The sequence below is a fragment of the Alligator mississippiensis genome, chromosome 8 (assembly GCF_030867095.1).
Source record: "Alligator mississippiensis isolate rAllMis1 chromosome 8, rAllMis1, whole genome shotgun sequence".
NCBI classification, from domain to species: domain Eukaryota; kingdom Metazoa; phylum Chordata; order Crocodylia; family Alligatoridae; genus Alligator; species Alligator mississippiensis.
The window spans coordinates 41,020,573-41,048,174 of NC_081831.1; the positions used below are offsets into that span (position 1 = coordinate 41,020,573).

General features: G+C 47.7%; 1 protein-coding gene across 1 annotated transcript in view; it reads left to right on the top strand.

The window, feature by feature from the left end:
• Positions 1 to 27,199, top strand: part of GABRA3 (gamma-aminobutyric acid type A receptor subunit alpha3) — a 243,038-nt gene extending 215,839 nt beyond the window's left edge. Inside the window, exon 10 of the mRNA XM_019487955.2 lies at positions 25,721 to 27,199. Coding sequence (XP_019343500.1) covers positions 25,721 to 25,768 — 48 coding nt within the window. The 3' untranslated portion in view covers positions 25,769 to 27,199. The remainder of the gene's footprint in view (positions 1 to 25,720) is intronic.
• Positions 27,200 to 27,602: the final 403 nt, after the last annotated feature.

A 27,602-nucleotide genomic window follows, 5' to 3' on the forward strand; every position in this document is an offset into this window, starting at 1 on the left:
GTCACTCTTAACAACCTCAGAAACCTATGAAATTCAATTTATTTCCTAAAAGTTAGTGGTGGAGCAGAGGAAGAAGAGGGTGTGGGATTATATTTCATTAAAACCAGCATCACAAGAAGGGTTCTAGTTAAAGTAAAAATATTGTTCAGAGTTGATTGCACTAGAGAACACTAACAGACATGAGAAATTTTTTTTAGAAGAAATGCTTCTAGTTTTATAAATTTTACATTATATATCTAGTCTGCCTTATCACAGGGTTTTTTTTAAAGATGTGACATCACATAAGGATGTGATAACAAGCCATATTACTTCTATGAGATTTTATATTTAGTGTATTAATACTATATATGTAAAATATTTACAGTTTTTTATTTTTTCCTTATATGGAAGTCATTCATAGATAAAAGGACTTTGTGGGATTGTTTGTGTATTATGTTGTTTTCACTTTTTAGAACGTTATTATAAAAAACTAAAAAAAAAAAAAAAAGTTGCAAGTATAGAACCCCAGAAAAGGCTGGCCAGGAAAGCTTCATCAGTTAGCACTGAACCCTAAGTAATGAATGAAAACTTATCTTTTCCATTTCCATGAGTCATAGTCACACTCTCATGACCCTCTGCCCATCTTGAGAACTCAATGAGTTCTTTGCCTCAGTGTTCCTAAGTGAGGGGCAAGACAAGTCTCTCACTGGGATTGTAGAGAGGCAGCGGCAGCAGTAGGGCGCCAGACTACCAAGCGTAGACCCTGAGATGGTGCAGAGGCACTTGGAGGAACTGGATGCGTTTAAGTCAGCAGGCCTGGATGAGCTCCATCTGAGGGTGCTGAAGGCACTGGCTGACGTCATTGCACAGCCACTGGCGGGAATATTTGAACACTCATGGCGCACGGGCCAGGTCCCGGACGACTGGAAAAGGGGCAATGTGGTCCCCATTTTCAAGAAGGGGAGGAAGGAGGACCCAGGCAACTATAGGCCAGTCAGTCTCACCTCCATCCTAGGCAAAGTCTTTGAAAAATTATCAAGGCTCACATTTGCGAGAGCCCGGCAGGAAAAGTTATGCTGAGGGGCAACCAGCATGGGTTTGTAGCAGGTAGATCATGCCTGACTAATCTAGTCTCTTTTTATGACCAGGTTACAAAACACCTGGATGCAGGAGTAGGAGCTGACATCATTTACTTAGACTTCAGGAAGGTCTTTGATATGGTATCCCACCCCACACTGGTGAACAAGTTAAGAGGCTGTCACTTGGATGACTACACAGTCTGGTGGGTGGTGAATTGGCTAGAGGGTCATATCCAGAGAGTCATAGTGGATGGCTCAGTATCGACCTGGAAGGGTGTGGGCAGTGGGGTCCTGCAGCGCTCGGTCCTTGGACCGATACTCTTCAATGTCTTCATCAGCGACTTGGACGAGGGAGTGAAGTGTACTCTGTCCAAGTTTGCGGATGACACAAAACTGTGGGGAGAAGTGGACACACTGAAGTCAGGGAACAACTACAAGCAGACCTGGACATGTTGGACATATGGGCGGAAAACAACAGAATTCAATTCAACAAGGAGAAATGCAAAGTGCTGCACCTAGAGAGGAAAAATGTCCAGCACACCTACAGCCTAGGAAATGACCTGCTTGGAGGCACAGAAGCGGAAAGGGATCTTGGAGTCCTAGCGGACTCCAAGATGAACACAAGTCGTCAGTGTGACGAAGTCATCAGAAAAGCTAATGGCACTTTATTGTGCATCAGCAGATGCATGACGAACAGAACCAAGGAGGTGATACTTCCCCTCTATCGGGCGCTGGTCAGACTGCAGTTGGAGTACTGCGTGCAATTCTGGGCGCCACAATTCAAGAGGGATGTGGATAACCTGGAGAGGGTCCAGAGAAGGGCCACTCATATGGTTAAGGGCTTGCAGACCAAGCCCTATGAGCAGAGACTAAGGCACCTGGACCTCTTCAGCCTCCGCAAGAGAAGGTTGAGAGGCGACCTTGTGGCTGCCTATAAGTTCATCATGGCGGCACAGAAGGGAATTGGTGAGGCTCTACTCACCAAGGCGCCCCCGGGGGTTACAAGAAATAATGGCCACAAGCTAGCAGAGAGCAGATTTAGACTGGACATTAGGAAGAACTTCTTCACAGTTAGAGTGGCCAAAGTCTGAAATGGGCTCCCTAGGGAGGTGGTGCTCTGCCCTACCCTGGGGGTCTTCAAGAGGAGATTAGATAGGCATCTAGCTGGGTTCATCTAAACCCAGCACTCTTTCCTGCCTATGCAGGGGGTCGGACTCGATGATCTATTGAGGTCCCTTCCGACCCTAACATCTATGAATCTATGAATCTTTAACAGTGCATTAAAAATAGGTCCTTCTTGTGCTTCAGAGCAAAGTCCCCAAACTCAAACCTAAGTCACAGGTGGACAACGGACATGAGGGCATCTCAGATGGATGCATCTTGAAGGAGGCCCCTGCAACACATTTATTGCAGTTCTTCATTATTGCCATCTTAGCCTAGGACATAAAGAAATTTGCCAGGTAGATGGTAGGGCTGTACAAAACAGCACCGTTTCGTTTTGACTTCCATTTCACCATTTCAAAGGGACAGTGTTTCATTTAGCTGTTTTGAAGCATTGTTTTGCTTTGTTTCATTGAAACTGTTTCACTCTTTCAACGGTGTTTCGACATTTCACCCCTAGGCTATAATGGGGAATCATGAAAATGCCTATAATTTTGTCATTTTGCGCCTGATTCAGATGAAAATTACAGGACTGAGGGCTTGAAGCCTGCCACATTTCAAGGAAATAAGGTTCATGGGTTTCTGGGAAACTGCACTTCAAACAGTTCAAAGCAAAACTCATATCACTTGCTGGCAGCGGCACCCTGCTGCCACACGCAGATCTGGGGGCCCGTGCCTCCCAGGAGGGCTGCAGGGCTGTGCCAGACTCTTCCCGGGGAGTGCAGGCTCCTGGATCTGTGCACGAGATGATAGCAAGCTGCTGCTGCTGGCTGGGACTGCCGCTCAGCGCAGCGATCGCCAAGCGCCAGGAAGATTGGTGCTGCCGCTGTCCTCAGCCAGGAGCAGCAGCATGCTGCCATCCCATGCACAGATCCAGGGGCCTGCACTCCCCGGGAGGGCTGCAGGGCTGTGCCAGACCCTTCCCAGAAGGCATGGCTCCCCCCAGATCTGCGAACGGGATGGCAGCAGGCTGCTGCTGCCTGCTGGGGCCAGCAGCAGCACCAGTCTTCCTGGCATTCAGCATGGTCTGAACAGCTGTCCCAGCTGGTAGCAGTAGCCTGCTGTCATCTTGCATCATCTGGGGGCTTGTGCCCCCCCTGGGAAGAGCTGGAGGAAGTGATCATAGAGCTGGAGAAAAGATCTGGGAGCTGGGGAATCCAATTGAGAACTGGGGGAATTTTCAGGGACCTGAACATTCCTCCAGCCCCCAGTTGGATTCCCCCAGCTCTCTGATCATTTCCCCAGCTCTTCCTGGGGGGTCCGGGCCCCCGGATCTGCATGCTTGGTTTCAGAAGGCTGCTGCTGCAGTTTCCCGCACCCCCTGGGAAGTGCTGGGGAAATGATCAGAGAGCTGGGGGAAGCGATCAGAGAACTGGAGAATCAAACAGGGAGCTAGATGTTAATACCAAAGAAGTCCTTTCCCCGGCCCCCTTCCCCCTCCCTCGCCTTAGTTTGTTTAGGGGCAGCAAGCCTGGCTTCCAAACTCTAAACGTTTTGAAACTTTCAAAACATTTCAAAGCTGTTTTGAAGGCTTTTGTTTCATTTCAATTTTGCTGGTTCGAGTTCGAAATGTGTCGAAACAGCTTCAAAACAGCTTCGAAACGAAAGACCTAGTAACATTTTGCACAGCCCTAGTAGATGCCGCTCCTCTGAGTAGCCTGGTACAGGACAAAGAAAATGTATACTGTTTGAGAGAAGTCTCAGTGCAACAGAAATGAGGCCACTGAGCACAGCAAAGAGCAGCTGCAACGGAGGGCAATTGAGGAAGGAAGAAACCCTGGAAGCTTTGTCTCTCTTGACATGTATATATCCTTCAGCCTGCAGCTAGTAATAGTTTGATATTTATTTCATGATATGATGTTGATGTTCATGTAAAGCTCTCAGGCATCTCATCAGGGACAGGCACAGCTGGCCTGCTACTCTGAGGCTTTGAGGTGAAAGAGCCTCTGAGGTGGAAAACAAATTCTGAGTGCTAGAATGGCTCTGGAGAACTAAGAGACCAACACAATGGAAACTGTTCTTCTGTTACTTTATGCCTAGTCCCAGTGGGTGTGTCTGCATGTGCATTTGATCCAGGAGCAGTTTACTCATGAGTAAACAACTCACAGGTAAATGCTCCCAGGCAGGTGTCTACATATGTAAGGACTCAGGAGAAGATTTGCTGCTCATGACAGCAGTCTGTTCCCACCCTGGCCAGCCCTGCACCAGCCCCCTGCACCAGCCAGGGGGAGCTCTAGGCTCCCCCTGAATGCTAGCCCAGGGGCTGGCAGGGAGCATGGGACCAGGAGACAGCCATCTCCTGGTGGGGGTAGGGACATTATTTAGTGTATTAATACTATATCATTACATGTAAAATATTTACAGTGTTTTTACTTTTTCCTTATATGGAAGTAATTCATAGACAAAAAGACTGTGGGGGGGGGGGTGTTTGGGTTTTTTTTTGTTTTCACTTTGTAGACCTTTATTATACAAAACTAAAAAAAAAAAGTTGCAAGTATATAACCCGGGAAAGGGCAGGGACAATGTCCCCATGCCCTGGCAGCAGGGAGCTCCTGGTCCCAGCTCCCTCATTAGAGCCAAGAGACTTGGAAAGAGCTGCAGGAACCACACCCCTGCCCTGATCTGCCAGTGGGATAGCTAGCAGTGAGCTCCTGGGTGGGTGGGGATTCCCACTAGTGGATGGCGGCCCCACCAGCAGATCAAGGCAGCGGGGTGGGACCTGTACCTCCCCTGCAGCACTTTCCAAGCCCCACACCTTTTTTGGACAATTGGGGTGCAGGGCTGGGACCTGCTCCTGGCTGGGACAGTTTCCTGGGCCCACCCCATAATCATGGAATGGGTAGTGGAGAGCTGTTCCCTGCCCAGCTCCACATCTGTTCCTCACCCAGCTCTCCAATCACAGGGCTAGGCAGCCCCTCCCAGCAGGGAGCTCCCAGCTCCTGCTCCATGACTGGGGAGTGGGTGCTGGGAGATCCTTATCTCCCAACCTGAGCCCCACAGTCTTGGGGCTTGGGCTGGCCCCATGACCACAGAGCTGGCACTGGGAGATAAAGATTTCCCACCCCCTTGCTCCCTGATTGCAATGGTGAAGCAGGAGCTGGGAGATAGGGATCTCTCAGCCCCTACTCCCTGATCGCAATCTTGGAGCAGGGGGCTGGTAGTTCTCTGTTGCTAGGGAAGGGGCACATATTCCCCACCCCAGCAGCAGGGAGCAATGTCCCACCCGTTGCTGCCCAGCTGACCAGGAGCACATTTGCTCCCAGTCAGGCATCTACACAAGCACTACTGTGCAGTAACTAATTGCAAGTAAATTTGCTACTTGCATTTGCAGGTAGCGAATTTACTTGCTATTAGAGCAGTTTACTGTGCAGTAAATGTGTGCACATGTAGACTCACACACTTATTGCATAATAAACTGTCCTACTGTGCAGTAAAGCATCTTGTGTAGCTGCACCCACAGAGTGCTAAGTGTCTCCCAGGAGGTACCTTGTAGGAAGGTACAGCCATTGTATGGGCATAGCTGGGAACTGACACCTTGCATCATGGGGCCATTTTAGTGGAAGGGGGAAAATCACCTGGCTTGAAGTGCTAATTCCATTAATCCTTTCTAAACAGGGGGTTCTTGTTCTTCTGTCATCTCTCATCTCCCTCTGACAGAGGAAAGACAAACCCTTCTCTGAAGCCATTCCCAGCCAGCAAGGAGGCTCCAGAGGCAAGACGACTAACAAAGGGGTGCTCTTAGACAATGTATATCAAGGAAAGAACTTGCCCTTGCCCCCTACAAGTTCTGAGGCCACCTCTTTCTTGCAGTTCCCTCCAAAATATATATTTTTATCTGAACAATGTCTAGCGGGAAGAGGACCCTGATATGGGAAGAAGGTGGTTAAATTGCAAAAATAAACCAATTTATCTAAATGTTTCCAGGGCATTGTGGTATCTGCCAACAAGGAAGCTGAAGTTGCTGATGCTTCATGATGGAATTTTCCTGTCTCTGACTGTGGCTAAGGCAGTGATTCTCAAGCAGGGTGCCACAACATCTTGGGCTCCTGTAAGATCATTTTAGGTGTGTGTAGGGGACCACAAAATATTAGCACAGTTACGTGTCAAATATCTATACATGATTCCCAAGATAAACTCATAAATTTGAAATAGGAATCTGTAGTGTTAAAATCATTCTGACATATTATGGAATTTTTGAGTCCTTTGCAACAGAAGAATTGCTATATTATTTTTCTGTAGTCAAGAAGCAAGTGAAAGTTAAAAGCTGGTACTTTCTGGGTGCATCTACATGTGTTGCTATGGTGATGTTGTTACTGCACTGTGATTTAGTACTTCCAAAAGGTACTTTTAGTACTAAATCACAGCTCAATAACAGCTCGAACATGCAACACATGGTTATTTTTAGCAGCTACTTCACCGTAGCGGCATGCTATAACAGGGGAGTGTGTTGCTACAGTGAAGTGTTAGTCACATGTAGACACCCACGGACACTACGTCACCATAGCATGTTGCTATGACAATGTAGTATCACATGCAGACACACCGTCTGAGGAGTGCTAGTGGTGTAATGAGGGATGCCTTGCATCTAAAAAGGCAGACAACCACTGGTCTAAGGTTTTATATAGGGGATGATAAAAAGAAGTTTCCTTCTCCCAAAAAAAAAGGTCTGGATCTGGAGAGGAGTTGGAATCAAGCCAAATGAAACTAAGGAAATAATTTGGCAATAAATCCAAGTTCTTTCCTTTTGGCAGGCTAAAATGGACCCGTTTTCCAATTTCCATGAATATTCTTATATTTTTACTAACGTTTTGTCCAATATGATTTTTTATAAATTTCCACATCCCCAACCCTAGTTTTCACTAAGAAAAAAAGCTGGTTTCCATAATACACCCAATAGAAAATGTCATGAAAAACAGAAAAATAAAGAGTCAGCAATTGCTCACAAGAAATGTCTCTTGAAAAACAGGCCAATTTTTAAGGAAGAAAAAGTTGCAAAAACCCATTTCATCTACCTCCCATGTGCTGAAAAAGGAGGGAAATTCCTTCCTCCCTCTCTCCTTTCCTGGATTTCTCTGAATGCCACCTGTACGCTGCACCAGGGTCTTGCTGGCAGGACAATATTTGCAAACATTGCAACCTTGAACAAAATTTGGAATTCACAGTATTCAGCGGAATCATCTCTCCTACTCTCCGTTTCAGATGACACAGGAGGACAAGGAATGCTTAGGGTCACAGCTGCTGTAGCAGATGGATGGTAGCCCTGGGCCTTGGACTTGGGGCCCTGTATGCTTATACTTTCCTCAAGAAAGAGCACAAGTTTTGACTTTGAGGGGAAAGGCTGCTGGCTGAAGGGATGAAAGGAGGACGGACAGACGAATGGACTTTTCTTATAAGGGTTTATTAAGAGGGAAAAGGCGGTAACAATCCAACAAAGTAATAAAACACTGCCCACACAGGGGCCCAGGTACAACAGACAGAGCCTAGGGCTATGGCCTGCAAGCCCTGCCCTCACAGTCTAAAAATAAAAAATCCAGTACATCAGCCTGCTAGACCCCTGACTCTACCCTGGGAAAGGGCTGGCAGTATCACAGTACGAGGACTAAATGGCCACCCTCAACACTGCAGAGCACCCCCTGAACTGCCCAACATGCCTGGAAGGCAGACACCATCCACTGGAGGACTGCATGCTTAAACTCCAGTGTCAGGTGTGCCTGCACCAAAAACTGGAAGAGCCACAGGGCATCGTCTGAACCGGCCCCAGCAAGCTGGTTCCTGAGGCTCTTGAGGGTGGCCATCATAGCCTGGTTGAGTAAGAGGTTGGCCAGGCACATGATGCCCCCATTGCCTGGTACGGGAAGGAAAACAAGTAGGTGGCCTTTGAGAGGTCCAAACCTAGAACCTCAAGCAAAATGCTGAGGTCAGCAAACAGCTGTGACAGCCAGGGTCATCCAAGGAAGGCATGGTTAAGATCTTCCTCCACTCCACCCAGACAAAAGGGAGAGGCCGCTGATGCAGCTGGGTTCATGTGACGGATGAGAGTGCCGATGCCCAGGAAAAAGCAAACTTGCTAAATGGGTACTTTGTGTCAGTTTTTCACCAGTCCCATGGGACAGCTCTGCCCACTGTGGGTCAGGGAGGCCCAGGTGAGGGAGATTCCTTGCCCTCCATTGAAGCTGACCTCATGAAGGAGCACCTTGACAGGCTGGATACTTTCAAGTCAGCTGGCCCTGATGAGTTACACCCAAGGGTACTCAGGGAGCTGGCAAGCATCATAACTCAGCCCCTTGCACAGATCTTTGAGAGCTCTTGGTGCTCTGGTGAAGTGCCCGAAGATTGGAAGAGGGCCAATGTGGTGCTTATCTTCTAGAAAGGGAGGAAAGTTGATCTGGCAAACTACAGTCCCATCAGCCTGACCTCTATCCTGGGGAAGGTCTTGGAAAAGATTATCAAAGAGGCCATCCTTAACAGATTAGCTGAAGTCAATATACTGAGGGATAGCCAGCATGGGTTTGTTGCGGGTAGGTCTTGCTTGACCAACCTCATTTCCTTTTACGACCAGGTGACTTATCACCTGGACAAGGGGGAAGAGATTGATGTCATATATCTTGACTTTAAAAAAGCCTTCAATCTGGTATCCCATGATCACCTCTTGGCTAAACTGGATAGCTGCGGCCTCGACCTCACCACGATCCACTGGCTGGGGAACTGGCTCTGCGGTAGGACCCAGAGGGTGGTGGTCAACGGGAGCCAATCGTCTTGGTGCGCGGTCACCAATGGGGTCCCTCAAGGCTCTGTCCTAGGGCCTATGCTATTTAACATCTTCATCAATAATGTGGACATTAGTGTCAGAAGCAGGCTGGCCAAGTTTGCCGATGACACCAAACCCTGGGGTAAAGCATGCACATCTGAGGACAGGAGGGTGATCCAGGCAGATCTTGACAGGCTCATCAAATGGGCGGACAAGAACCTGATGGTGTTCAACACCGAAAAATGCAAGGTTCTCCACCTTGGGAGGAAAAACCTGCAGCGTGCTTATAGGCTTGGCAGTGCTATGCTGATTAGCACTAGAGATGAAAGGGACTTGGGGTTCTTGACTTGACCACAAGATGAACATGAGCCTTCAGTGTGATGCTGCAGCTAGTAAAGCAAGCAAAACACTGGCTTGCATCCATAGATGCTTCTCAAGCAAATCCCAGGACATCATTCTCCCATTGTACTTGGCCTTGGTGAGGCCACAGCTGGAGTACTGTGTCCAGTTTGGGGCTCCACAATTCAAAAAGGATGTGGAAAAACTTGAGAGGGTGCAGCGGAGAGCCATGCACATGATCAGAGGTCAGGAAAACAGACCTTATGATGAGAGGTTGAGAGCTATGGGGCTCTTCAGCCTGGAAAAGCGCAGGCTCAGAGGCAATGTGGTGGCCACCTATAAGTTTGTCAGGGGTGTTCACCAGGATCTGGGGGAATGTCTGTTCACCAGAGCGCCCCAAGGGATGACAAGATTGAACGTTCACAAACTCTGCCGTGACCAATTCAGGCTGGATATAAAAAAGAACTTCTTCACTGTCCGAGCCCCCAAGGTTTGGAATAGACTGCTGCCGGAGGTGGTTCAAGCACCCACTTTGAACACCTTCAAGACACTTTTGGATGCTTATCTTGCTGGGATCCTATGATCCCTGCTGACTTCCTGTCCCCGGGGCAGGGAGCTGGACTCGATGATCCTCTGGGGTCCCTTCCAGCCCTAATGTCTATGAAATCTATGAAGTCTATGACTACCTGTTTCAGACCCTTGAGGCCTTCGGTTTTGGGCACGTCTTCACCTCTGCCCTCTGGGTTCTGTATCAGGACATTTCAAACCTGCTGAAGGTGGATGGCACGCTCTGTGCCCCGTTCCCAGCCTGCAGGGGCATTCACCAGGGCTTCCCTCTGACAGGTATGCCTTGTCCATCGAGTCTGTGCTTCACACACTGTGGTGGTGCCTGACTGGCCTAACTCTTCCATCTGCCTCTGGATCAGCAGGCTGCCTGTTGGTCAGGTTGACAGCATACACAGACACTGTGACTGTTCTCATTAGCAACCAGGGTGACGTCCAGTCCTTAGTCACCTATCAGCAAGTGTATGAATGCACCTCTTCAGCTCGTGTGAACTGGACCAAGAGTGACACCCTCCTTCTTGGCCCCTGGGTGAACCCCCTCTCTCCCAACTTGCCCGGGGGTCTTACCTGGCATTGGGTGGGCCTCAAGGCATTGGGGGTATTCCTTGGGAAATGGGCAATGGCATGGCGTCGGATCTCAACAGGAACTGTGAACATTTGACTGTCTTGGGTCTTAAGATGGTCAATGACCTTCTGTGCGGCTTGTCATTTCTCAAGGTTGAAGAAGAAGTGAGTTGGGGCATCCGTCTTTGCCAGTTCTTGGCAGCTAGGATGGACCCTCGCATCCCAGGCTGCATTCTCTGCCAGCTCCTGCAGATGTTTCTTGCAGAGCTTAAGACTCTCAATTAGCCCCGCATCACCACCAGCATCACGCAGGGCCACCTCAAGCTGCACCACGTCTTCCTTCAACTCCCAAACACAGCGGTGAAGCTCGCTTGTTGCCAATGTGTATACTGCTGACAGAAAACTCTAATCTGCACCTTTCCCACATCCCACCACTGCTTCCAGAAGGGGAAGGTGGCTCTTGTTGCCTCCCATGTCTGCCAGAAATGAGCAAAGCAGTCACAGAAGTAAGTGTCCTACAAAAGACAAGTGTTGAGGCACCAGTAGGGTGCTCGGGAATGCATCCTGCTAAGAAGGCTCAGTGCACAAGAAACTAAGCTGTGATCTGATAGTCCTGCTGGGGTAATGTGGCTGTGGCACAGGAGTGGTAGGTGGTGCCTGGCAATGTACAGGTAGTCAAGGTGGGCCATGGAGAGCCCATCGGCCGTTGTCTTCAGCCAGGTAAACTGCCTTGCAGCGGTATGGAGATGGCGCCAGACATCAACAAAGTCCACTGCCTCCAAAGTGGTCCACAGCTTCCAGGCTGAGGATGGATAGGGCTCCAGTCCATTCTGGTCAAGAAGTGTGTCAACTGTGAAATTAAAGTACCCACCCAGAAGGAGAAGGTCAGCATCACCAGGTGTGCTCTGCAAGATGTCAGCCAGTGTCACAGTGAAGGCGGTCCATTCTCATCCAGCAGTGAGTGCATAGATGTTAACAAGAAGAAGGTGATTTTATGCAAAATGGATGTGAATGGAGAGTAGGAAGCCAGGGACAACCTCTTGGGCTACTTCTGAGTCAGGCGTCAGCTGTGGTGACAGAAAGGTCACGACCCCCGTGCTGAGGGAGGTACCATGACTCAAGAAACTGTGGCCCTTCCAGGCCGCATGCCAGTCAGCTTGATTAGCTGCATTGGTGTGCGTTTCCTGCAGAAAAGTGATGTCCAGCCTTTTCTGGCATAGGAAATCAAAGAGTGCTATCTGCTTCACAGGGTCTCTGCAACCATTGGCATTAAGAGAGCCAAAGGTTGTGGCAGCCATATGTGAAGGGCATACGAAGAGGGGACAGGCAGCACCAAAAAAACAGAGGGAGCCAGCAGAGAGGAGCAAACATGCAGGACAGGGAAAGACCAGACCTACAACTCCCCCGCTGGTGCTTCTTGTAACAAGCTTCCAACATCACCCACAAGCTTGCTAAGGCAAAAACTATAATGCTGCATCCCTGCGTTGGAGTGCAGCATCACTGCTCTGGCTTTAGCAGACACCACAAATGTCTCAGGGTCTGGGAACCATTTACATATATGCTGTGCAACTCTCCGGTGGTGCTTGGTCTGCTCTAGAAACTCAGTGAGGTGTTCAACAGAGTAGCCAGCACAGGGAGGTTCCTCAGAAGCAGAAACAGGTTCCACCTCCAGGGTGGGGATGCTCCCTATTGAGGGGGGGGCACCTTAGCTGAATCGGGGGACACTACCTCCTGAGGGAGGACTTCTGTCAACTTATCCTCAGAGGCAGAATCAAAATCAAAGTCCGACTCTGAGGAAGAGGAGCTCTACATGTTAGGCACCGAGAGCTATCGAGCCCTGAGGGGAGCACTTGATCCTTCAGCAGGACTCTCAGCATCAGGTCCTGTGGGAGCAGTGTTGCCTGAGGGGTCTTTTGAGGTGACATCAGTCCCTGATCTCTTGGGTGGCGTGCTCTCCTGGGCCGGGCACTCGTGCTCCCGGAGGGTCTAACCTTCATATCAACCTCTTCAGACTCAAGAATCTGAGAGGTAGGGGGAGAGCTGTTGGATTCCCCACCACCTCCCCTACCCCCAGTTCACCCCCAGCCACTTCAGGGTCTGTAAAAAAAAGTAATGAAAAGTGAGGGACTACAGTAGGAAAGGGGCCAGACTGCCTAGGGGAGGGAAAACAAAACCAGAGAAGGAGAAAGGCTCGCAAAATGGGGAGAATCTCTCAGAGCGCTCCTCCTGTCAGCAGCCATGTTGAAAGAGAGAAAGAAAGACAGACAGACAGTCACTCAAAGGAGCACATATTTAGAGGAATGTTTGATCTGCAAAGTCAAAAAAAGAAAAAGGATGAAAGAAAGAAAGGATAAAAGAAAGAAAACTGCTAACAACATTTTATATTAAAATCCCAGATCCTGAAGCCTCAACTCATTTTATAACTCAGTTTCTTCCCCATGAAAACTCCTCAGAACTCAGGGCCTCATATGATGAAATCTTCCTGATTATGAAGAGAAAAAATACACAGAGATGCAAAATGTATCCCTGTGTTATTGCTACTTTATTTGAATTTAGAGAAAGCGGCATGACAAGGAACAGAGTATAATTGCAATGCTCATTGAAGTGCATTACTAATGAAAATTGACAAAGCCAGAAGAATTTAATAAGAGAAGGAATAGGAGAAGCAAGTATTTATTGCACTGATTAGATATCCCCCATGATAGGTGCCTCATTAGAACAACAGATAGATTGTTGTTGTTATTATGCATTTGTATTACAATAGTGCCTAGAGGCTTCAACTGAGATCAGAGACCCATTTTGCAGAGTGCTGTCTCAGCACCAAAAGTTTACAGTCTAAATAGACAATACTGAAAAAGGATGGATAGAGAGAGGGGGAGAGAGAGAGGCAGATGCATGGGAATTTAGCAGACAGATAGGAAAAATCTTGAACAAGATCAATGGGTACGCTGTCATTTAAGACTTTTATTGGACAAATCTTTGAGCTCCAGTAGTATACTAAACAGCAGGCAACAGTCTGGGCCCACTGAATATTGTGAGATGATACAAGACGGCAATGCCACATAGTAGGGCAGAGCTATGTGGAAAAAATAGTTTTGCGCAGTTTGATAGATGCTGGGCATCTCTCAAGTGATACCAGTGCTATTCTTACACCAGTGCCTTAGTTTTCATAAGCATCAAGAAATACACCCAGTTCATCAAAGGTCCTATCAGTGGGAATGTGCTGGGACCTAGAATAATTATCTGCTAGATGTAAAAGCAAGCTGCATCTGACTAATCACCTCAGCATCCTGACGGCTCCTACCATGACCAGTGCTTCTAGTCTCAGGTTGTATAAATCATCAATTGCATTAGAAAATAAAGCTCTGATTATGTGTAACATGGTTGAGCCTGTAGGTGTGGATAGCTGTGCTAAAACAATGGCCTATTGGTTGTCATCATTTTTGCAGGTAACAAGGTGTCTCAGGTGATAACCAGGCTCACTCTTACCACAAAGCTGCTCAAGGGACATGACAGCTGGACTTTTGTTTTAAATGACTTGTTCTCAAGGAACCTAATTTATTTTAAAAAATGCTGGATTTTTTAAAAAAGCTCTTAAAAATTGTTATACGGTTCTTTCTTTTGTAGAAATTCCCAAGTTGGATTAGACCCGTGATCTACTCTTGTCTAGTATCTTCTTACAAAAGTTGTCCAGGTTAGACACTTCAAAGAAAGGCGCAGAAGTTTCTCAACTGGCAGCCAGAAGATAATATGCTCTGAGGAATGTTTTTTCTTTGGCCCTAATGGTTAGATTGGCTTAACCCCAGAAACATCAGGCTTTATAGCCAGTAAAATAACTTCATAGATTTCATAGACATTAGGGCTGGAAGGGACGTCGGAAGATCATCGATTCCAGCCCCCTGTCCAAAGGGCAGGAAGTCAGCTGGGGTCATAGGATCCCAGCAAGATAAGCATCCAGTTTGCTCTTGAAGGTGTTCAATGTAGGTGCTTGAACCACCTCCGGTGGCAGGCTGTTCCAGACCTTGCGGGCTCAGACAGTAAAGAAATTCTTCCTTATGTCCAGCCTGAAACGGTCTTGTAGTAGTTTATAACCATTCAACCTAGTCGTCATCCCTTGGGGTGCTCTGGTGAACAAACGTTCCCCCAGATACTGGTGGTCACCCCTGATAAACTTATAGGTGGCCATCAGATCACCCCTGAACCTACGCTTTTCCAGGCTAAAGAGCCCCAGGGCTGTCAGCCTGTCATCATAGGGTCTGCTTCCCTGACCTCTGATCATGCGCGTGGCTCTTCTCTGGACTCTCTCAAGCTTCTCCACATTCTTTTTGAATTGTGGAGCCCAAAACTGGACGCAGTACTCCAGCTGCGGCCTCACCAAGGCCGAATACAAGGGGAGAATGATGTCCCAGGATTTGCTTGAGAAGCATCTATGGATGCAAGCCAGCGTTTTGGTCGCTTTACTAGTCGCAGCATCACATTGCAGGCTCATGTTCATCTTGTGGTCAATGATGACCCCCAAGTCTCTTTCTTCCATAGTGCTAGCCAGCGTAGCACTGCTAAGCCTATAAGCATGCTGCGGGTTTTTCTTCCCAAAGTGGAGAACCTTGCATTTCTCAGCATTGAACACCATTAGATTCTCGTCCGCCCACTTGCTGAGCCTGTCCAGGTCAGCCTGGATCACCCGCCTGTCTTCTGGTGTGGATGCTTTGCCCCAAAGTTTGGTGTCATCGGCGAACTTGGCCAGTCCGCTTCTGACTCCAGTGTCCACATCATTAATGAAGATGTTGAACAGTATGGGTCCAAGGACAGAGCCTTGGGGGACCCCACTGGTCACAGGACACCATGATGAGTGACTTCCATCAATTACTACCCTCTGGGTCTGACCACGGAGCCAATTTTCCAGCCAGTGGATCATGGTGGACCCAAGGCAACAATTGGCCAGTTTCACTAAGAGGTGATCATGGGATACCAGATTGAAGGCTTTTTTGAAGTCAAGATATATGACATCAATCTCTTCTCCCTTGTCCAGGTGATAGGTCACCTGGTCGTAGAAGGAAATGAGATTGGTCAAGCAAGACCTACCCACGACAAACCCGTGCTGGCTATCCCTTAAGATATTGGCGTCGGACAGTCCATTAAGGATGGCCTCCTTAATAAACTTTTCTAAGATCTTCCCCGGGATAGAAGTCAGGCTGATGGGCCTATAATTAGCCGGATCCACTTTCCTCCCTTTCTTGAAGATAGGCACCACATTGGCCTTCTTCCAGTCTTCGGGCACTACACCAGAGCGCCAAGAGTTTTCAAAGATCCGTGCTAGAGGCTCGGCTATGATGCTCGCCAGCTCCTTGAGTACCCTGGGGTGTAGATTGTCAGGGCCGGCTGACTTGAAGGTATCCAGCTTCTCAAGATGTTCCTTCACGAGGTCAGCATTAATGGAGAGCAGGGGATCAATCTCACCTGGACTTCCCTGTCCCGTAGAGGGCATGGGTGTTCCATCGGACTGATGAAAGACCGACGCAAAGTACCTATTTAATAGGTTGGCTTTTTCCTGGGCGTCAGTTGTCAGTTGCCCCATCTGGTTCAGCAGGGGTCCAATGTTGCCCCTGCTTTTCCTCCGGCTCCCCACATATCTGAAAAAGGACTTTTTGTTGTCCTTGATGCTTGAAGCTAGTTGGAGTTCAGTTGCAGCCTTGGCTTTCCTGGTCTGCTCCCTACAGGACTGGACCAGTGCAGAATAATCCTACTTGGAGGTGACTCCCATCCTCCATCCTTTGTAGGCCTTTCTTTTTAGCCTCAGGAGGTCTGCTAGGTCCCTGGAGAGCCAGGGGGGCTGCTGTGCCCTCTTGCTGCCTTTCCTCCGAGATGGAATAGGCTTAGTTTGTGCATTGAGGATTGCTCCCTTGAGGAGCAACCACTCTTCTTGAACTCCCCTCTCCCTGGGGTCATGGTCCCTTAGGGCCTCACTGACAAGCCTCCTGAGCTTGTCAAGGTCGGCTTTCCTGAAGTCAAGGACTTCCGTGTTGCTGACTAACTTCCCAGCTTTTCGGAGGATGGTGAAGGTGATCAGCTCGTGGTCGCTGTCACCCAGCTTCCCATCGATCACTAGGTCACTGACTAGGTCATCCCCAGTAGCCAGTACCAGGTCGAGCAGCGCTTTGCCTCTCATTGGCCTATAGACTTCTTGAGTCAGGTAGAGGTCATCCACGCATGAGAGGAAGCTTTGCGACCACTCGGATCTTGCTGAGCGATCCTCCCACGAGATGTCCGGGTAATTGAAGTCACCCATGACAACCATGGTCCTGGAGCATGCGGCCTCAGCCAGTTCCCGGGCAAACTCCTGGTCAAGCTCAGGACTTTGGGGCTGAGTGTCATATTGAATGAAATAGTTTGAATGTTTGTAATGGTTGCCCATTAGCCAGTTTCAGGAAGAAGATAAGATTTATCTCCTTATCTAGGTCATTGTTTTGGACTACGTGTGGAAGATCCAGACTTTGCTTAAAGTTTTAACTCTTGAATTTTATCTTTAGAAGTCTTTTACGAAGAGAACCTGAAAATTGACCCTTAAGCAAACATCCTGAGTTCCGAGAGATCAAATCCTAGAGCCTTTTGACCAGATTGGTAAGAAAAGGTCACCTGCAGTGGTATGGAAGTTCCCCAAAGTAATTAAAATGATCAACAAAAGAAACTAATTACTAAGCAAAAGAATATGTTGAGTAAGATCCGAGCCCAAATTTGGGGGTAATGACAGGTTTGAGTAGGAGGAGCCCAAGACAGTAACTCACTCAATAAAAACTGTAACTTACTCTCGTAAATGGGAGGTGACTATACTTGCAGAACAACGAAGGAAGAATCGCAAGTGTAGGCCGGATCAGACTGATCACCTGAACCACCCTCTCCGTGAACACGAATCTCTTAGTTCACGCTGAAGCCGCGGAGCACCTGAAAGGGACTGAAGGAAGGGGACTTAGTCCTATCACTGCTGAGGCCAGTCCATTGAATCGTATTGCTGAGGCGAGCCCATTGAACCATACTACCGAGGCCAACCCATTAAATTGTACTACTGAGGAATGAAAGCATATCTAGGTGTTTGGCTTCTCGGAATTCTAGGATTGTAAGTATATTATGAAAAATAATAGTATTGATTCAAATTTAACTTTTAGTTGTAATTGTAGTAGTTTTTGTAATACTAATTCTTATAGCATTGTTTGGGAAGGAAGTGCATTTGGAGCATTGTTTCTGATATATGTAATTATTGTGTTCTTAATGTTTGTGCTGTTTCTTAAAGCTAAGCAGTGTTATATACGTAGCAAAGAATTTTAAAATAAAATTGTGTTGTATGAATTAAGTGTGTAATCATTGTGAAATCGTGCAATCAGTTAACTACTCCCCCAGCCAGTGCATCAAAACGAATCAGTAAATTGTGTGGGATTTTCTCTATTCCATAACCCACTAGAGACAGGGAGGTCTGTAGTAGACTCCCACCATTGTGTCCCCTGTGCCATGTTCCCCACGGATTTTAACCCAGAGGGTCTCCAGTCGTCCACCCTAGTCGCCAATATCGGCTTGCAGGGACGTGTAGCTTTCCTTAACATAGAGAGCTACACCCCCGCCCCTTTTATCTACACGATCCCTCCTGTACAGGGTATAGCCATCTATACCCGTGGTCCAGTCATGGGTAGAGTCCCACCAGGTCTCCGTTATCCCTATGACATCATAATTATTTGCATTGAGCAGGAGGATGAGCTCCTCCTGCTTATTCCCCAAGCTCCTGGCATTTGTGTATAGGCAGGCAAGTGTCCCCTGGGAAGCTCCTTCCTTGCCCACAGATTTTACCAGGGCTGGGGCAGGGGTTGGCTCCTTTAAGTGCCTTGACCCACTGGCTTTGCAAGGATTGCTCAGCGGGCCAGCAGTGGCGGTCCCCCAGTGGCCCCCAGCAGGCTTAGTTTAAAGCCCGGTGGAGCAGGTCAGCCAGTCTGGCTGAGAAGAGCCTCCTCCCTAGGGGAGAGAGGTGGAGACCATCTCTTCCCAGCAGCTCGCTGCTTCTCTCACCGAAGAGCGGGCTGTGGTCATGGAAGCCAAAGTCTTCCCGATGACACCAGCGCCGCAGTCTTTGGTTGACTACGTGGATCCTCCTCTCCCTCCTCAGCCCGTAGCCTGAGACTGGGAGGATCGACGAGAACACCACCTGTGCCCCCAGACCCTTTAGCCCCACTCCCAAATCCCTGTAGCGCCTCATGACCTGGCTGGGAGCGCTCTGAGCCGTGTCATTGGTGCCCACATGAATAAGGAGCATGGGATAGTGGTCTGTGGGTTTGAGGAGCTTTGGGATCCTCTCCGCAATGTCCCGGATGCGGGCCCCCGGGAAGCAGCAGACTTCCCGGGCTAAGGGGTCAGGGTGGCAGATTGCCCCCTCAGTCCCCCTCAGGAGGGAGTCTCCCACAGCAAACACCTTACGTTTTGTCTTGGGGAGAACAGGGGCGGGAGTTGCAGTTGGGCCCATGTTGCCTGCGGGAGCCGGCAACTCAGCAGGCTCTGCTGGAGCGGCAAGAGGTGCGTACCTGTTGCTCAGCTCTGGTGGGGCAGGGGCCTTGGTGCGGTGGGCCTTAGGGCCCTTGACCACCTTGGTCCATGCCCCTGGCTGGACAGAGCAGGAGGTCCTGGAGACCTCCTTTGGCCTGGAGGGAGACTGTGGTCTACCCTCTGCCTCCCGGGGGAGAAGGGCCTGGCAGTAGGAGTCTATCACCTGCTCGCAGTCCCTGATGGCGTGCAGTCTCTGGACTGTGACCTGGAGCTCCTCCAGCTGGCATGCCAGAGACCCCAAAAGGGAGCAGACCCCACAAGGGGAGGTAACCATGCTCCCAGGCCCCAGAGCCTGAAAAAGGGACAGGCAGCCCCCGCAGCTGAGAGCCAGGGGTGGAGCCCGGAACCAGGGCTCCATCTGGGTGGCAGTCTCTGAGGTGCCAGAGCGGGGGGCCACGGCGTGTGCCCATTCGTGTCATGCCTCTGGTAGGCTGGCTACGGCTGGGACTGTCTACCGTGGGGGGTGCGCAGGCAGGGTCTTGGGCCCTCCCGTGCGAACTCTGCGCTAACTCACTCGCCAGAAGAGAAGCGCACCTGTTTGCGCAGCCTGGTCGCGTAGCTCCCTGGGGGGCTGGGCAAAGTAGGGGCCTGGGCGGGGCTTGACCCGGCCCGGCTCCACTCAGCCACCTCCTCCCACACACTAAGGGGTTAGCCCCCTCTCTCCACAGGCCCTGAGTACCTCCGGCTTTGCTGGGGGTTGGCGGGGGGCTCCGCGGCTGCTGGAGGGTTTCTGGGGAGCTTCGGGGGAGCAGGGGCACAGCATGCTTTCACCCGCGAGTCTCTTGCCATTCCTGAGCCTAACTCAAACTTGGGGGAGAACAGGCGTGATGCTGACTTTGTGGGATCACAAAAACAGCTGCCACCACAGTAAAGACTGATCATGGCATCACAGTCCACAAGGCAGAAACCAGCACTGCCCTGTGCATCACAGCTGCCACCTCTATTTATACCCCTTCCAAAGTGCTTACGTGGATAATTTTTCATATTTTTATAGCCATACAATTGTCCAGCCCCTTTTTGAATCTTGCTAACTTCATGGCCTCAGTTACCTAGGGTCAGAGAGAACCTAGTCAGGGAACTTCTGGAGGGACTGGACGTATTTAAATCAGCAGGTCCTGATGATCTCCACCCCAGAGTGCTGAGGGAATTAGCAGAAGTCATTGCGGGACCCCTGGCATGGCTTTACGAGCACCCATGGTGCTCTGGCAATGTGCCAGAGGACTGGAAAAGGGCCAGTGTGGTTCCCACTTTCAAAAAAGGGAGGAAGGAAGACCCAGGAAACTATAGGCCTGTTAGTCTTACCTCAGTCCTGGGTAAACTTTTTGAGAGAATTATCCTGGTGCATGTCCCCGAGGGGTCAGCAGGCGAGATTATGCTTAGGGGCAACCAACATTAGAGGCATGTCCTGTCAAACCTGGTGACCTTCTATGACCAGGTCACAAAATACTTGGATGCAGGTGTCACGGTGGACATAGTCTTTCTGGCCTTTAGGAAGGCCTTTGACACTGTCTCTCACCCCATTCTCATAAAAAACCAGGAGACTGTGGCCTCAGGGCTCGGTCCTCGGGCCTGCACTGTTCATCATCTTCATCAGCGACTTGGACAAGGGGGTAAAAAGCACCCTGTTGAAATTCGCAGACAACACTAAGATGTGGGGAGAAGTGGACATTCAATCAGACCTAGACAGGTTACAGGGGTGGGCGGATGAGAACAGGATGGGTTTCAACACTGACAAGTGCAAGGTGCTGTACCTGGGAAGGAAGAACCAGCAGCATACCTACAGGGTGGGGAACTCCCTTCTCATCAGTGCAGAGGCAGAAAAGGATCTTGGAGTCATTATTGATGCCAAAATGAACATGGGCCGACAGTGTGGGGACACAGTCAGGAAGGCCAACCATACCTTGTCATGCATCCACAGATGCATCTCAAGCAGGTCCAAGGAGGTGATCCTCCCCCTCCATGCAACACTGGTCAGGCCGCAGTTGGAGTGCTGCCTCCAGTTCTGGGTGCTGCACTTCAGGAGAGATGTGGACAACATGGAGAGGGTCCAGAGGAGGGCCACCCGCATGATCAGGGGTCAGCAGGGCAGGCCCTACAAGGAGAGGTTAAGGGACCTGAACCTGTTCAGCCTCCACAAGAGAAGGCTGAGGGGGATCTAGTGGCCTGTTACAAACTAGTCAGGGGGGAGCAGCAGGAATTGGGGGAGTCCCTGTTCCCCCGAGCACTACCAGGAGTGACTAGAAATAACGGTCACAAGCTGGCAGAGGGTAGATTCAGGCTAGACATCAGGAGGCGCTACTTCACTGTCAGGACAGCTAGGATCTGGAACCAACTTCCAAGAGAAGTGGTGCTGGCTCCTATCCTGGAGGGTCTTTAAAAGGAGGCTGGATGAACACCTTGCCGAGGTTGTTTGACCCCAGTATTCTTTCCTGCGATAGCAGGGGGTCAGACTTGATGATCTTCTCATGTCCCTTCCGACCTTACCTACTATGAAATGATGAAACCCGGTGGTAGTGAGTTCCAAGCTCATGCACTGTGTGAAGTAAGTGTTTCTTTTTAATTTATTCCACATTTGTCATCTTTCAGTTTCATGCTTGGTTTGTCTTTTGGCCATCTTACTTGAGCTTACCTGTGGCAGTGGTCAGTACAAGATTTTCAAGTACAAATATAAGTTTCTGGGTACAAAATTGGCTTAAACTCTGATTAATTTGCCACTCCAAGGTGAATGCAAATAGTAGTGAATAAACTGGTGGTAACCAGTTATCAGGAGTTGATTGGGACTGAGGCACTAGCAGGGAATAAGAATAATGTTAATTCCACCCATAGTGGCAAATTATCCTATAAGCAAATTAACCAGATCTTAGTCAACAATCAAATTCTTAAAGGTGTAAGCACTAACTTTAAACTGAACATCAGCCAAAGGACTGCACTCCATCTTATTTGGACTAGACATCTTTTAGAAAAAACATCCAGACTTGGTTTAAAATAGCCAGTGATGAAGAATCCACCACAACCCTCAGAGAATTGTTCCAATGGTTAATTACCATTTAATTAATGTTAAAAGTGTGGACCCTCTTTTTTTCTCTGCAATAAATTAGAACTCTAATACTCTGAAGATTCAAGCAAGTGTGAGTTATTTCTGTGCTTCCTGATTTCTGCAAGAAGTGACAAATTAGCAGGATAAAGGCTCTGCAAACCAAGCATTCTTGGCTAGCCTGGGAACCTGAAGTTCCAAAAATCTCATGGAAAGATACACTTCAGTTCATTATCTTGAACCGATAAATTTCAAATAATCCAGCTATGATCTGGCTGGGCCTCTGAATTTTTAGTTCCTCATCCAAAGTAAAGACTAAGCCTGAGCACTGTCCTGAGGCTCCATCTCTCTAGGATCTCAATGGGTTGGATACTCTGCATGTCTCCTACACCTGAGTGTGTTTCTTCTCTCTATGTCAGCTGCCTGTAAGCAAATGCAATGTTATTTCTCAAAGCCTGATTTCTCTTGACTGAACTCATTTATCATCAGCTTGTCAGCAGGAATACAGTTTGACGCTGCAGCTCCCCCACCCCATGGAGAACATCCTCGCTCAATTGATTCATGGTTTGTTGGGTTTTTCATCTCCCTGAATCTTCTTCATAATTTCACAGTTGGCAGGTTGTAGTCTTTCTTGAAACCCATTGACAAACTTCATGGTTTTGAACAAGAAACAAATGCTCATTTAAACTGGTGGTTTCAGAAAAAACTTGTAAGTCTATGTCTCTTGCTGTCTCCATTCTTTACAGTAAGGAGTGGGGGAAAGGCAATGAGAAAGCATGGGCACTTGGAGGCCTGAGAGAGTGGGCTTCATTCTCAGCCATGATAAGGCCCTTCACTGCAGTGTTATGAGGGACAAGGGGACTTGTGTATAAATGGTCCCAAAGACTCTCTCTGGGCAGAGAACCTATCTATTCAGGGTGTAATTGGCACAAAGATTCCACAGTAGTCTTATTCACCCCACAATAGGGGCTGGATCACTGACATGTTGAAGATGTCACCAGCTTGGTCTGCACAGCTGTTCTCTTTTCAGAGCTCATAGAACATAGGAGTCAGAGCCTAAAGGACTGGTTACGCCCAGGATATTGTAAATAAGTAGACTTAAAGCCACCTTTCTCACCTCCCCATGCTATGACACTATGGTCTCTGCTTTAAGAGCAGGAACAGAGTAAAGTGAGAATCAGGCTCTGTGTCTGCCCATAATAGTTCAAGGAGGGGATACAGGAGTTAAAGACGTGAAATTCCCCCTAGCCCTGTGGGAAATGAGAGGTGTAGAGGTAGCCCTTTCCAATGCCAGAGAAATGCCTGCTGTCTAAGAGAGTTTGACTATGAAGAGATAATGCACCCCTAAAGCAGAGGCTGCACTATTTTCTCCAGAACAAGAGAAGTGTAAGAACTGACAGACTGCAGGCACTTCACAAAGTCACTTGGGCCTCCCTGGTGAATAGCAGTCCTAGAATTATCAGGAGTGCTTTAGGCATCATGAGAAGATGGAGGGGAGTTTGCAGAATGGGAGACAACCCCAGGGCAGAGATTATTTTAAAAAGGAGTGAAGAAATATGCAGCTGTCAAGAAAAAAGAGATGTGAAAAAATCCTACACAGCAGGGGCAAGGACCCTGTATAAAATCAATGCCTATTTTTTTACTGTGTGCAGTTTTAAAATTCACACAAGGACCCTGGGACTGGAAAGTCATTTGTTTCCGAGTCACCAATTTAGAGCCAGCTCTGCTCCAGATAAATCCAAAGCAGTCTCAACAATGGCCAAAATGCATTATCCTGTGTTTGACACCTGGGACAATGTGGGGAAGCTGCTTACATATACTTTATAAATTCTGCCTATCATGAACTCTCTGGAGAAGTCTATGTGAGACAGCAATGCTCAGTTTGACTGTAAGGCTGGTCTTTGCTTTTCTGCCATACTTCTGCCCCTGTTGTGGAGTAAAATTCTAGTAGGGCTAATTGTGGAGGTTGTTAAACTTTTACCATCATTAATTTAAATTGAGTCCTCTCTCCTCCTGAGTGTGATGGCATATATCCAGGACACACCAGGTTTTCAAACATGAACTCCACGCTTAGTGATGCCTAAGCAAGAGATCAGCGGGTGGGAGATTCTGATTGTCTAACAAAGCTGATAGAGATGGAGCCTGTTACCTGACAAAGATGATAAAAGGAAGAGTCTGTCTGTAGCTTGTTTCCAAAGAGGCTGGTTTGAAGCAGGAAGAGATTTTGACTCAAAGAAGCTGTGTGCAGGATGACAGGGATCCTGGATCCCTCAGTGGACTCCGCTTTCCATACAAAGGATGCTTAAGAGGGGCAAAGAAACATGTTCAGGTGTGTTTATTATCTTATCTAGATCTGCATGTCTGTTATGCTTTCTGGGTAATGAGTAGCTGTATGAAGACCCTTACAGAATGTGTGTGCTTCTTTGCTTCCCACTATCACGTCCCTGAAGACAAAAACTGGGAACCAGAGTTCTCCTCAGATTAGAGGTCTGGGAAAAAGTATGCTTAAGCTGATGGGGAGTCTTGGGAGGAGGGGAAGGAAGGGTCAGTGCTGTCCCAGGGCCTAAGGAAATGGAGATGTAACTTGCTATGTGTATGAATTTGGTAAAGGATGAGGCATGTGCTCAAGAAAGGTACCAGAGAGGCCAATGGGAGAAGCGTCACTGCGGCTTGCTTAAACTCAGAACATCTTAAGAAGATGTGGGTCTGTTCTGGTGGGACACATGCAAAGCAGAAGACGCAATTTTGAAATCAGATGTGAATTGCGACCACAATGCCCAACACTTGCAGCTATCCACATAGCCAAGTATATCGAGCCCTGAGGGGAAGTATCTGTATTCTTTAAACCCTTACCTATCTTTTCTACTTGTCTGTACAGGGGGAGCACCAGCAAGTTGAAAGCCAGGTGCCCACAGCATAAATAGAACTTGTATAAGGGACCTCAGTCTAGTTCTGGGTAGCCTCAAAATTGAGTATCATATATGGCCTGAAGTCTGATTCTCCAACTTAACTGCTCTCTCTGGATCAGGAGGAATCATGTGGAACAAGGAAAATGACCATGTTTACACTGCACCTGTTTGTTAATGAAGAGCAGCCTGCCTTCTATGTTCAGGGAGATCACACTGAAGAGAGAGAAAGACAAAGTCTAGGTTTACTCAGATACACAAGTGTAGAACTTGCTAAACATGATTGATCAGATCACTAGTCCACCTGCTCTGGCTCTGGCATTGTCCATACCTAATATTTCATGAAAAAATGAAGTTCTCTCCAAGGGAATGTGTGATCCAAGATTAGACTATTTCATTATGCTAAGAATTCTCCTAAACCAGATAACCTATGTATATTAAATGTATTTATAAATGACCAAGGCATAGATTGCGAAGAGACCCTATAGAAATCATTGTAAGAGTCATTGTGAAGTCTCATTATTTATTTTAGCATTCTGAGTCCACTTCTTCAGGCTGGCCATTCTTTCAGACAGATACTAGCCTAGATAAAGCTAGATGAAATGATCTTCAAGACTGATATCACAAACCCACACTAAGCACTCATTAATTGCCAACAGTGTGGTTCCCTTTAGGTGAAGGGTGAGACCATCCCTTTAATTCAAACTCTCATTTTTCAAAAAGATTCCCTGATGAGTAACATGCACAACAACTTTCCTTTCCACAGCCACTTCGCACGACTCAGATGTTTTGCATCAGATCCAAGGATTTTTAATGAACTTCATCTTGAATCTTCAGGTATGAGGCTCCTAGCTTAGCTGTGACTCCTAAGGCTTCCAGGATCCCAGCTCCATGAAGCTCTGAGATCATCAACTCTGGAGCAGTCTCCATGGCAGCAAATCAAGACCCATGGACTTGTTCTGAGGCAATGCTCCAGGTGGATTACAAAGAAGCTGGGTAGGACAGCAGGCAGGTATCCAACAAGTATCAACCAAGCAGGCATGTTTTGAAGCTGCCCAAAAATGCAGACCTCCTTTGCCACCCTGCCTGTGTTCTGTTGAAAGATCTACCCAAATTTTATCTGCAAAAGCTTTCAGTTTTGTTAAATTGTTCCCTTTTCAGTGGGAAATCTGTCCCTTTGACTTGGCTGAAGATACAGTGATTTGTATGCAGGGAATGCATTGTGATGAAGTAGAGCTAAATATGGAAAATGCTGCCATACTACTCTTTGTTCCAATACGGAATCGACTAAGATCAAACTTATAATGAGATTGAGGCATACAAAAACACTGCTTCATATTTTGTATTATGACATTAGCCCTAATAATGCATTGGAGTCAGGTTCCCAAATGTTGGGTACATAGTTGCACGTACAATGTCTGTCCAATTTGCATTCAGATTGTGCACACAAAATAGATAAGTAGCTACACAATCATCTTATTTATGTGCCCAAATGCATTAATTCTTAATATTAACTAAGTCAGATGTATAAATAACAAAATCATTCCCTTTGTATACCCGCCTGGGAAATACTAGAGTAGCTTTCAGATGATGGCCTTTTATATTCTTTGTGGGTTAGTGATCATTTTTGGAGACATTTTGCTTCCTTTGCTAATTTTAGATCATAATTGTTGGCCTGCATTATTTGGCTTTTTTTTTGTAGTTCTGCTGTCTATGGAGAGCATGTGCGTAAATTAGTTGCGACACAGCTAACCATGTTGTCATTTAAAAACTCATTTTGCTGGTTAGAGAGTAGTTTTTGTTGTCATGGTAACCTTTTTGGTATTGAGGCTCATAGACAGAGGACAGGTAAGTGCTGAAAATTGCCTTTACATGCCATGTTTTAGTGTAGTTTCAAACGCAAGAGAAGGTGAAGGACAATTTTCATCGAATGAAATTTCAAACGTCATATTGAAATACTTTGTACACTACTTTCTTTCCTTGCCTGGAGGGAATGGAATGGAATTCAGTTAGAGATACTTAAGGTATCCTCAAGCATTTTACAAAGCAAATTGAGTTAAATGCTGACAGAATGAGTTTACAGTGGTACACACAACACACGGCCTTGTAGATTAGAATTTCTTTCCCTGAGAGAAAAGATATAGGCTATTCCACCAGCATTAGTTTCTGTCAGAGTGAACAGAATTTTTGTCCCTTTACTAGAAAGCTGACCAAATAGCTTTTTTCTTTCCTGTCTGTCACTGATTAAACAACTTCAACAGAGTACAGCTGTGCGAAATTTCACTGGCTGTTTTTTTTCGACTTATTTTAAGCTGGAAACAGAGAAATTGAAACAAAACAAAGGGCTTCGAAACAGACTCGAAACGAAATGAGGGCAGTCAAAACATTTTGAAAGTTTTGAAACGTTTTGTATTTCGAAGCTGAAGCTGGGTTTGCCTGTAGGGAAAAGCAAGGAGAGGGAGAGGGAAAAGGAGAGAAGAACTGCTCTGATATTGACTGTGACTGTTTGGGTGCCTGAGATGCTGCTGGTGCTACTGTGCTGCTTACTAAGTTATTACCTGTTGTCATTTAAAGTGGTGGACCAAGCTGAGACTGTAGGGGAGGAGGAGGCCTCATTGGGGCACACTACTGTGTCATGTAGAGGTGCC